Raw genomic sequence first — 13,149 nt, 5'->3', positions numbered from 1 at the left:
AAAGATATAATAGACGTGGGGCTCTGGTCACACCGTTTAAAGGCATGTGGACATTTTGAAGCTGTGCCTGCCCAAACGAGTGGGATTTTCGCTCCATTCGTTTGAAATGGAATACAATGAAGGGTCGATTATCTGGGTGAAGCTATTGAGTTTTCCTATTCCAACCAGTGATTCATGAATGACATATCATAGGATATAGTATGAAATATGCTGTGTAAATATGTATATACTTTGTATGTGCATGTATGTGTGTGCGTGTATCTACTATCTATGTATATGCATGTATGTATGGATGAATGGATGTAGGCAGGTGGGTGGGTGGTTGGTATGTAGTTACGTACGTACGTATGGATGGATCGATGGATCGTTTAAAGTTTGTTTTGTTTAACGACACCACAAGAACATATTAATTGATTTATTAATCATCGGCTAGAGTTTTAGAGAGGAAACCCGCTACATTTTCCCCACATTAGTAGCAAGGGATCTTTTGTATGCACTATCCCATAGACTGGATAGCACATACCACAGTCTTTGATATACAACTCGTGACGCACTGGCTGGAACGATAAATAGTCCAATGGGTCCACCGACGGGGATCGATCCTAGACAGACCGCGTATCAGGCGAACTATTTACCACTGGGCTACGTCCTGTCTCGGATGGATGGATGTATGTTTGTGTGTTCATGCGTGCCTGTATGTGTATCTGGTTATGTAAATGTGTTTGCGTGTGAATATTTAGCTATGTCTCACTTATGGCGATACATTAATGTTGACTTTCACTTATATTTATAAATCGTACTTGTCTAGCATCCCACATGATAATATACCGGTTCTTCTTTCACAAAAATATGTTTTGATTACTGGTATATGTGTGTGATATCTCCCTTCTTCGTCTGTCTGTCTGTCTGTCTCTCTCTCTCTCTCTCTCTCTCTCTCTCTCTCTCTCTCTCTCTCTCTCTCTCTCTCTCTCTCTCTCTCTCTCTCTCTCTGTACATATCGTCAATATTATATATTAGGAATAAAAGTTGTATTATGTAAGCTACTGGCATAATACACTAATTTTACTCCTAATATATGATATTGACGATACTGAAACACAGAAGGGTAATAATCTCTTTATTATATAATCTCAAAGTTAATACAAAGTGTCTTTGTAAACTGCATACACAACTTTAATTCCAGTCAGCCATTACTCGATATTCAAATGAATGAATGGTGCCGTGTCTTTTCAAAAGGAATATCCTTATATTAAAATCAACTAGTACATGACTTTTTTTTCCCAGAACACTGGATAGTTTTCAATGTAAAGTTGCTCTAGTAAGCATTTTTTGTTTTATGATTATGAATGCATACGTCAATTCTGTAGTGTCGCCATAGCACGTTTAGTTACATGTCTGTTACATACATAGATATTAACGCCCTGGCGCAAGGGGTAATTAAATCCTTTCTGGCCTCACAAATTGCCCCATGCCGTTGCTGGAACTCGAACCTGTGGCACCGAATCGCCCGCAAATTGCAGACTAACCACGATGCGTTCTGAGCTATCCAAACATCAATGTATGTATGTATGTATGTATGTATGTATGTGTGTGTGTGTGTGTGTGTGTGTGTGTGTGTGTGTGTGTGTGTGTGTGTGTGTGTGTATATATTTTTTTGCCCCACATTTTTGGGGGGAGGTCACAACAACATTACAGTATATATTCCCATTATATCATTTTCTATAGGTATTAAATAGACATAACTAATACTATACAGTACTTCTGTTATGCTCTAAATAAGTCGTGATAAACAGACCGTCACTTCATCTAAAACTATGTAAAAATACAAAATGTGCCAATAGTATACTGATGGAAAGAAATAAAGGATCACACAGATAGCAACAAGAAATAATGACTGCAATAAAATCAATTCATACTGTCAGAAGTTGACTGGGAACATATAGGCAGCACATTCAACACTACAGACATTCGATCCCACATTACAACTGGGTATGAAATACAGACATTACCACGCTAGTTGGGAATTAAATTTGTAAACAATTTGATGTGTTCCCTTATTTCTTTCCATCAGTATATTTGTCATGCACTGTCGACATTTAAGGCTTTTCAAATGTCTGTCTTCAAATGTCTGCCTTCGTCACAGGCGTGCTGGTAACCTAACATAACCACTTTATATAAACCAGGATGCTGCCCAACAGACTAGGTAGCTGATGGAAAATTACGGCTGGGAGTACAATTAGCACACATCTACATTTACTCGTATTCATAACTTGTTCGTCTACTTTTGGTGACTCCACTGTCCAAAGGAAACCAAGCGAGACCTAACTGAAGGAAAGAAAAACTGTTTTCTTTAACGACGCACGCAACACATTCTAATGGGGGTTATATGGCGTCGCAAATGATGAAAGAGAAAACTCGCCGCCATCACGCCATGAGCTATTCTTTTCGATTAGCAGCAAGGGACCTTTCATACAGGCAACATCCTACATATAGGACAGTACATACCACGGCCTTTGTCACACCAGTTGTGGAGCACTGGCTGGAAAGAAATAGCCCAATGGGCCCACCGACATAAAAAGTATGTCACCTCATAATAGTTTTAATCTACCTGCAACAAAATAAGGTGTCACATGGTATTTATGATTTAAAGAATATTTTTGTTAGTAACCTTCATTTTAGCTGAAAATCGCAGTCCATTTAAGAAAAAATAGTTTACCATGTACCGGTTTCATCCTCAAGTGTACACCGCATATCAAATGTAGACATAGGTGGGGGGATTGATTGAGTAGACCCCCAACCCCCACCCCCTGCTCCGCCGTGCCTGATACTTCATAAAAGATAATAGTACAAATAATCAGTGTCGCATGTTACTACCAATTAGACCTGCATTTTTATAACAAGAGAATGTCTTTGTCTCTGTGTTAAATGTTTGTGGCGGTTTTTTGTTGTCACAAATATAGGAGTCTACACAATAGAAACAAACAAACAAACAAACATAAAATAAATTTTAAAAACCCAGAAAACAATACAACCGCAATTTAGTGTAAAAGAATTTTTGATTCAATGAAACGGTAAACATTTCATATCATCAAATTCAGTTACATTTTTGTTTTTACTCCAAAGATGTATACTAAATATATTTAGTTGGATAATAAACCAAATTTAATGTCAATGTGTGTGTGTGTGTGTTTGTGTGTGTGTGTGTGTGTGTGTGTGTGTGTGTGTGTGTGTGTGTGTGTGTGCTCGTGTGTTTGTGTATAATAGGTATACACCAATGAAGCGTGAATGATATGTAATTTATAACTTCCCTTAAAGATATTATGCCAATTATAATATTTGGCTTGATTGGGGTTTTTTTTAAAGTAATATTAGCCAATTCGTTTACACCTTTGGCATATTATAACAGTACACAATTACATACACTATTTTTTAAAGTGCTAAACGAAATAACTAACGGGTCATTCGTTATATAAAATGTGCAAACCAATATAACTATCAACAATAAAGTTTAATATTGTGTGCCTTATTATTATTCAAAATTACAGACAGCAACAAAATATACAGTTCTTGTCATCCACGTAAAATAGGGATGCGTTCAGCGACAACGAACAGCACCAACGTTCAAGAACTATTTAATTGGTTCTCGATTCTGTTTAAATTCAAGCTCAATATAAAGTCTTTGATGTTTGTAATTAATTAAGAGGCCATGTAAGTTGAATAAACTGATTGTTGCTAGCAACCGGCTTCAGTGGCGCAGTGGTTAAGCCATCGGACTACAGGCTGGTAGGTACAGGATTCCCAGCCCGATACCGGTTCCAACCCAGAGCGAGTTCTTAAGGTCTCAATGGGTAGGTGTAAGGCCACTACACTCTCTTCTCTCTCACCAACCACTAACAAACCAACTAACAACTAACCCACTGTCCTGGACAGACAGCCCAGATATCTGAGATGTGTATCCAGGATAGCGTACTTGAAACTTAATTATTTCTCGCTTCAGCCAGTGCACCACGACTGGTACATCAAAGGCCGTGGTATGTGCTATCCTGTCTATGGAATGTTGCATATAAAAGATCCATTGCTGCTATTAAAAAAAGAATAGCCTATGAAGTTGCGACAGCGGGTTTCTTAGATCTCAATATCTGTAACCATAACCGCGTCAAACGATTAGTGGTTCTTCGTGTACTGCTGGATTTTTATATAGCAATGGTCATCCATATAGGTGGCCCATCCACAGATAGTAAGCTCACGAATGCTCTTGGAACTTTATGAGTCACCTCGGAAGTTCAACAACATCTTCAATATAACAACTTCAGCATCTGGAGATCATCATGCGTTTCACCCACCTGCTCCTTTGGGTGGACGAATGGCGGACTGTTCATAAACATCACCATTCCTCTCCTTCCTCACCCCATCATTCCTTCCCATATCTATCCCAACAACCTTCCTTCATATACATTATAAATAGTGTGCTCACAACAGTTGTATGGATAACCTGGGAAGGATGGGGGGGGGGGGGGGCGCCGTGTCAGGAGGCGTTAGGGAGAAGGTGGTCTCGGCCGTTAGGTTTGTCTGGTAGGAGGCCTCCCCCGCCCACACACCCGGCGCGTCCTACCATGGAAATCCGGCCCGGCAATTTTGGGTACTTTCCTGGTATTGGAACGTCAGCAACCTGTCCGCGAAGCCCACCCGTTTGCGAAACCTTCTTCCAGGGCCTAATATATAAATGATATTAAATACATTAATTAGAGCACCGGCCAAATATGTCCCAATTGGGACATTTTGAGCTTCAACATGCCCCTCCATATTCGATGAATATCAGCAAAGCTACGTATGGATAATGCTATCTGCTACAGATACAGACGTAGTTGCCGTAGCTATTGCATCAGTGGATGCACTTGAGAGATGTGAACAGTGGGTGGCCTTTAGGTTGGACTATACCAATTCAAATCCCATAGGCGACCATATTAACGTTTGTGTTTAAAAACACTATATGCAATATATCAACCAAACTATGACCCATAAATATCAGTACTACAACCCCTACCTCAAAGTATTAACTGCAGAAAATGGTACCTTTCATGGCTCATTTTCGGTATAACCAGATGTTTTTACAACACCCCTAGTTTCGCAAGTTCGAAAGTCGATCAATCGATCGAGATAGTAAGTCGATCGATCAAGATATTAAATCGATCGATCGATCGAGAAAAATAATTTCATGTGATGTCCTTTCCCAGCCACCGTATGTTACACTCCGATTGTTTAGTGAATATATATTCAAAAAAAATAAAAATATATATATACATATGTGTGGGTGTGTGTGTGTAGAACTTGAGAAACATTAGCCTATAGCCGTCCCATCCTTCTACAAAAATGTTTTTATAGTAAATAATTTCTGTTTGGTTTTGGTTTGACGTATGAAGAAAAGTAAGTGTTTTTTTAAAAAAGAAAACCCCCAAAACAAAACAAAAAAACACCTATTTGTATGTGCAATTTAAAAAACAATCGGCTCAGTTAATTTCATACTTTAAAAAAAGGGCGTTCCGTGTTCGCCGTGTATCATCGTACACCGGATATTGCGAGCTCCGAAGCGAGAGAAAGGCAAAATAACAACTCATCTAGGTAGTTATTTGCCATTTTCTTTGATCTGGTGCAGGTTTATATTGACAAATGTTATGCAATTACTAGCTAGATAATTTGCTAATAAAAAAGCCATTCGCAAGAAGGCCAATTGAAATGATATACAAATTATAACGATTGTCCATCATCACTTTAACAATACCCCGACAAAAAGGTTAATTTACTAAATGATCATAGCGAAATCGATCCAAAAAGTTACATATCAATTATCCTTAGACTTTATCAAACATACTGAGTAAGTTGTGCAACAGAAAATTAAGTTTGTTTTCGTTGTATTTGTTAAAAGTCCAAAATTACGGTGTAATGAATCAATATGCAGTACACTGAATATTTGCTAAATTGCAACATGCAGTACACTCGATCTCCACACCACAATTTTGGGCTTTTAACAAATAAAACGAAACAAAACTTAATTGTCTATTGCAGAACTTACACTCTGTGTTTAAGTATCGATGTCGTAACGATCATTCAGTAAATTGATCTTTTTGTCGGGGCATTGTGGCAGTGAAGATGAGCAATCGTTATAATTTGTGCATTACATATTATCTGTCACTTCAAATGACCTTCTGACGAATGGATTTTATTAGCAAATTATCTAGTTAGTAATTGCATAACATTGGTCAACATAAATTTGCACCAGATCAAAGAAAACGACAAATAACGATGCGTTGGTATTTTGCCTTTCTTTCGCTTCGGAGCTCGTAATATCCTGTGTTCGATGATACACGGTGATTACATTAGTAGTTTTAATATATCTCTAGCCATGGGCGTATGGGGACTCTTTGATTTATGGGGGCTGGAGGGGTTGATTTGCCCGAAATTTTACCCAGATAAAAACTGCCCGAATTTTCCCCACTGTTTGCCCCCCCCCCCCCCCCCCCCCCCCCCCCCCCCCGGTCGTACGCCCATGTCTCTAGCTGAAACATAACATGCCCACCACGACTATATATACTTTTGTTTCCTTGCACACGATTTATCAGACGACAATACTGTTGAATACATAAACTAAAACAACTAAATTTATTTGAGAATGAGCGATACATCGGACTAGTCGCTTCTTAGACCCGCCCTTACATTGTGAATACACTTCCAATGCACGTAACAGTCTAATTAATGCAATATAATTTTAAAGTATCGAAATTTATAACAAAAACAAAATACTGGAACACTATAAATGTCGAACAAGGATTAATAATTTCGTGGTCTTATTCCGTGTTTTTCGACATGCCATATTGTATATTTGCCCAACCCAGTTTTTCATTTCCGGAACTTTTGCTTTTTTCTAAAACTGGTGAAATGTGATTGTAATCGCTTCAGCCGGATATCTTGTAACAAGTTTGAGTGACCTTTTTTGGTTTGTATTTTTTTTTAACACGTCTGTATAATGTTGGATATATCAGACTAGGCCGCTTTTATTATTTTTGCAGTCTAAATATTTTCTGTTTGTCTAGATACACTAATTTGTTTTTATTTCCTCACTGCAAATTGTAGTCGCCATTTTTTCATTTGTAACTCCCATTTTAATAGGCGTTGTTTCTAACGTTTGCTGTTAATTTGATCGCACATAATGTTAACAGAGTGTTACTAGTCTGGGAATGTCAAAAACAAAGACTGTGTCTAATCCAAAAGCTATAGTTCGTTTCATTGTTGCTCAGTGACCGATACTCACAATAGGGACTGTAACAATATCGAAAGGCGTTGTATTTTTCTTCTTCCTTTTTTCCCCCTCTTAATTTAAAAAAATAAAAATAAAACTAAGAATTTTTTTTTTTTTTTATAACTAGGAAACTGTTGCCACGGCACCTGTTAAAACAACAACTTTATCCTATCTTGAACTTTCTGAAATAATATTACAATACATCTGATTTTATATCCTGTTTACCCATAGCCTGAGTACTCTGATGGTAAGAGAGCTAGACAGACATTGGACAATTGTTACAACTCTCTTACACAATTACAGTCAGAGACCGACCTATGTAATTTTTTCAGTGTCCTTTGTTTGACATCAAATACCTTTACAAATTACATCGATCATTTTCGAAATTCCTTGATTAACCAAACATTTGTAATTTAAATAAAAATCAGTACATTTCATCATTCATGTTTCACCATGTGCTGCTACGTACAACTAAGTACCTCATGTAATAAAATTTTAGACAAAACACTTGAATATTTCATAACAAAAACAACAGACTCTAGTTTTTAAACACTACACGTGCAGTGTATTTTACACTATCAAAGCCATTTTTATACGCCCATCTATGATGGGTCATATTATGGTATGGCATTGTCCATTCGTACGCCTGTTAACTTTTTCTTATCTGGACCATATCTTGCATACAGATACATACAGGAACATCAAATCTCACATGTAAGAACAACTTGGGATGGTGGTGTGTCTCGTACTATTACTAGATCACTGTGACCTACTTTTCAGTCTCCTGCACATAACAGTAAATCCTTGTCTAAAACATATCTTGCATACAGGACCATCAAACCTCACATGTAGGAACAACTTGGGATGGCGGTGTGTCATGTACTATTATGAGGTCACTGTGACCTACCTTTCACGGTCTACTGCACATAACAGTAAATCCTTGTCTGGGCCATATCTTGCATACAGATGCATACAGGACTATCAAACCTCAGATGTAGGAACAACTTGGGATAGTGATGTGTCACATACAATTACTAGGTCACTGTGATATAATTAAATCAGATAATTTGTCTATATTCTGAACATCATAGGAAAGTCTTGTTTAGCTTTTGAGGAAGTCAGGACTTCATTAATCAGACCACACCTTCTCCAATGGATACAGTATCATCAGTAGTTGGTCCGAAAAAACCTGTTCATCTATCCCATTGCAAAAATTTCACATAATTAGAATTGAATCATACCCGTAACATATTCATTAATATTTATGGTTTTCCGTTAAACTCCTGACGGGTGTATCATGAACTTCACTGGTAATCTTGTTAATTAAAATCAGACATCACTTACATTAAAATGATTTTATTTAATATCCGTGCATATGAAGTGTTTATGGTCATCCTGGTGTTCATAATGCCACAAACTTTTCATAATTCTAAAAACGCATGTGCATCTGAGAAGTAACGGTTGAGGAGACAAGTTCTAGTCTTACTTCTTTCTTTTTTTTAAGATAGAATTTTCCCGTTTCATCGCCACAGATTCTTGTTTCACTCTATATTGCATCTTTTTTCAAATGTATTACAGGGTTCAAACTAGGGTCTGTGTTTTTAAGTAACTAATAATTAATGTGTTACATTAAAATTAAAACAAATTCTTTCTTTTAATTAATATTTTTTGGTATTACTGAAATTAATCTGGCCGAGACTGTAATGCTTGACTGGTCATGGCAAACAGCGTGACAGGCACTGATGTACAGTCTGGCGCCAAAGTAAAACAGCAGACCGACAAGGTGTTAAGTCAGCTATGACACTAGACAATGTCAGTCACTTGAGATGTCTCAGGGTTTTATGATTGCACCACACTCAAACCATAAATATTGTTGTCAGTCACTTGCCCATGTCTGCAGGGATTTTGAAATAGATTGTTCAGCGAAAGTCATAGCCACTTTTGTTGAAAAAATATTGCCCACGTCTAGATTAGGGTTGTGTGGATTTTGAAGATGTTGAAAACTTTGGGGTTCTTTGTGTCAAAATGACTTAGGTTGGGTGGGTGGGGCGAATTTGATCATTTGTTCTCCGAGTCCACCACTTTTGTTGTCATAAAAACCCTGTACCTGATTTTACCTAGTCTTAAGAAATAAACTAAAATGGCATTATGCATCTTAATTCCAGCGCTAAACATGGATGCCAAATCATGCCATTGTATTGCATTTAGAAACTGGTTGATATGTTCAGTGATGTGACAGATGAATGGCCAGTTTGAAAAGAGAAACTAGCACATGAACATATAATTATTGTGTAACTTATGTCGTTGATTATTTACTGCTGAAATTATTGTCCTACATTGTCCATTGTATTATAGTTGATCGTTGTATTCCACCTTGTACGGGTACTCGAGTGCTGTGAATAGACTCGGGTCTTGCTAGACTCGGCCCGTACTCGAGTACTCGTGGAGACCCTACACACTTGTGATATGACCCATAGATGCATCAGGCACGTATGTGGCATATATATATTTTATTATAATTTATACTGTTTTAATTTTAGATGACTTAAAGCTATAATGTATTGTACAGATGTTATTCATACTGTTTCTGTTTTTAGGCATCCAGATTACTGTTTTGAAAGATAACAATGGAGCAGCAAACTCTATTGTCTCTTCTACAGTGTAACAACACAGCATGTAGCAACATCCTTGACAGTACAAGTAAACTGTTGCCATGCCAACACACTCTTTGTCTAGAATGTTTGGAAAATCGTGTCAGACTAACTCGATTCTGGAGATGTCCGGAGTGCAAAAAATCTGTTGGTAAAAACATTGTTGACCTTCCGACTAACATCTGGATAAATCGACTTTTGGAAAACAAACGTGAATTAAACATTGAATCCCAAGCCACTGTTCTGGCTTTAAAGACATTATCAGCCCAGTTACCCAAGCCCAATTCGACATTAAAGACGTTTGCAATAACTACAGAAAATGCATCACCTCCAACCCGATCTGTTTCTGTGTCAGAAAACAGAACAAGTGATTGTTCTGATGTTGCTGCAGCTGGTCCTCATACTAGATTGCGTGCCAGGAGACGTTCAGAAGCAGTGACTACTACCACATCAGGATCCAGTGATATACATTCTTTAGAGCAGCAGTCCGAAACATTACAGCGGCAGTCTGTGACAGAAACTGGAAGCTCTCAATCTGACCCTGTGTCATCACCTGTGGTTACTCGTTCTCAGGCTCGTCGTAAGGTAAATGACATCACTGGGTTTTTTTTAAATAAGATATTTGGGACAGTAGAACTTGTTTGCATTGCAAACTTAATGATGACTAATACTTTATGGGTGTTGAAGGTTGCTACAGTTTTGGTGCTATAGTGATCATAACGTGTTCTTGTTACAATATGTGTTGTTAAATGTTTTGATGATTGTTTTGAATACTAACAACCAAGGGATACTAATTAATAGAGGCAAACTGTATATACAAAATAAATTTGTTGCTTAATATTTTATTTTAAAAAGTCGTGCACCAAGTTGTGTGCCTTGTAATTATACTTACCCACATATTACTAAAGTACTACTATTGGTCATCAATGGCAACATGATGAATTAGTTGTTTGATACAGCCATACTGTCTTTTCAGTTAAAAAGTTAATGTTTGTTTTGTTTTAACAACACCACTAGATCATATTGATTTATTAATCATTGGCTATTGGATGTCGGATGTCAAACATTGTAAGTCATACGGGTTGACGGATTTCAACTGCCTTCCATACATGTCTTTCTGCAACCCTTCCTGCCCATGACAATCGACAATGCTGTGGAGTTTTTAATACTCCACAGAACTTTTTTGCCTTGGACTATATTCAAGTTTTTTTAGTGGCATGTTTTTTTGCCGTCAGCATTTTGTTAATTGCAGGGGTTGCTTTCTGGCTGATAGCTTACTGGCATTTATGATGAATTTTTCTATGCTAATATTAATCAATGTGTTATTTTTATGTTCAGGCTCGTGAAGCTGCCGAGAAGAAAAGTACATCGGACAAGGTGAGAGAAGAGTCTTCTGAAAACAAGAGTGCCAGTCAGCGAGAGAAGGCGACATCGGAGGAGAGAAAAAAGACCCTCAAGAAGTGTATGACAGTGTTGGTGCACTCGTGTCACTGCACGGAGGTGCGCTGTCGCATCAAGAACTGCATGAAGATGAAGTACGTGCAGGCCCACGCACGCACCTGCTGCATCGGCCTTTTTGGAGGCTGCTCCACCTGCAAGAACTTTAAGATCCTCTGTCTCTACCACGCCAAGCACTGCCAACTCGACAGCGACAGCTGCCGGGTGCCTCTCTGTCAGACGCTGAAGACAAAACTCCAGGAGCTGGTCGTAGCGTTCATCAGCAAGATGCCGAACGCAGTGGGGAAGCTGCTGGAGTGTGCCATATGTCTCCAGACTCTGGACCACACGAACAAGTATCTGCCGTGTCAGCACACGTTCCATCGCAAGTGTCTCGAGAAGCTGCTCGAGACACTCAACTCAACGAAGTGCGTGTTCTGCCAGAGTAGCATGTTCCGGTGTCCTGAGTGTAGAACTGAAGTGATGTCCAAGGTCTCGGACCTCCCTTCCAACATGTGTATGAGCCGGCTGCTGCACAATCTCCGGCTCAAGGTCCAGAGTGAGTGGCAGGCCACCGCCAATGCTGCCAAGGCAAAAACTGCCAAACCAGTGAAACGAAAGAAGTCTTCCAAGTCGGCGTCGACCGATAACACTGAAACACAGTCCAGTGATGCCTCGACGGAGACGGAAGAGGCGTCAGTGTCTGTAAACGTTCTGCCAACACCTCCAAAAACCAGACGGATGCAGGATCGGCATTAGTTGAGGATTTCAATAGTAGTGTTGAGTGGTAGAACATAGAGGTAGTTGTTCATACGGTTAAAATAACAAATGGGTCAGCCAAAAAAATTACTAATTGTGTGTAACCCAACCAGCTTATATATGAGTAAAGTACACAGCATTTTTTGTTTTTGTTGAAACTATTATATATCTGTTGTCAATTGTTTGTTATTAAAGTTACAGACCCTAGTGTTTTCAGTCTGTGAAAATAAATGGACACTTGGTTTGGTTACTCCACAAACCTGTAACAGATCTGGATATATTTAAAATAAGAGTGAGGCAGGAGTTTGTGATTGTGAAACGGGGAAAGGCCCCGTAAAAATATACTAGCTCATCTCCATTTACCGTTGCCTCTCAGAGATGTGTGTTTTTAGAATTATGAAAAATGCATTTCATGGTATAATTACAAACACCAGGATGATCAGAACCAGTTTGGATGTTTGGAAACGGACAATCTAAACAAAATGTAGGTAATGTTTGAGTTCAATCATCAAAAATGGCTTGATTAAAATATGCATTAATATTTAAAAACTAGGGTCTGCAACTTTAAATATAAAGTCTATTAACTAGCTGTATCTGTAATGTTTGGTTGGGTTACTGCAAGCAAATTATTGTTTTTCAGGATGGTCCTCAAGTTTATGTGTAAATATCAATTTATTTAAATATTTATTTATGGCGTGTCATTTTTGTTTTACTTTGGCCAAGTCAAAAGGCAAGATTTAGGTGTTATTCTAGTGGTGTTTGAATTTAGTTGTCTTCGAAGTCCGTCATTAAAGTTGAATCACAGTTCCTCTCATGGGTTTTCATCACAATGCATGTCTTAAAATTAAAAAAGAAAAAAAAAATCTACATTAATCATGAATTTTATGTCACAAATTAATATAAAGCCATTTTTTACATAGTATCAGTCAGTGAGACATTAAATTTAAAATTATTAAAAAAAAAAAAATAACGAAGGTACATGTAATACATTGTAGTTCTTGCACCATA

General features: G+C 38.0%; 1 protein-coding gene across 1 annotated transcript; it reads left to right on the top strand.

Moving 5' to 3' along the window:
• The first annotated feature begins 6,928 nt into the window (after nucleotides 1-6,928).
• Nucleotides 6,929-12,835, top strand: LOC121376052. The gene is made up of 3 exons (XM_041503829.1): nucleotides 6,929-6,991; nucleotides 9,892-10,530; nucleotides 11,284-12,835. The coding sequence occupies exons 2-3, from the start codon at nucleotides 9,922-9,924 to the stop codon at nucleotides 12,139-12,141; spliced, it is 1,467 nt and encodes a 488-aa protein (XP_041359763.1). The 5' UTR covers nucleotides 6,929-6,991; nucleotides 9,892-9,921; the 3' UTR covers nucleotides 12,142-12,835.
• The last annotated feature ends 314 nt before the right edge of the window (nucleotides 12,836-13,149 follow it).

Source organism: Gigantopelta aegis, chromosome 6, assembly GCF_016097555.1.
Source record: "Gigantopelta aegis isolate Gae_Host chromosome 6, Gae_host_genome, whole genome shotgun sequence".
In the NCBI taxonomy this organism is placed as follows: Eukaryota; Metazoa; Mollusca; class Gastropoda; order Neomphalida; family Peltospiridae; genus Gigantopelta; species Gigantopelta aegis.
Note: the sequence above shows the minus strand (reverse complement) of the source record. Positions and strands in the feature narration are given on the sequence as shown.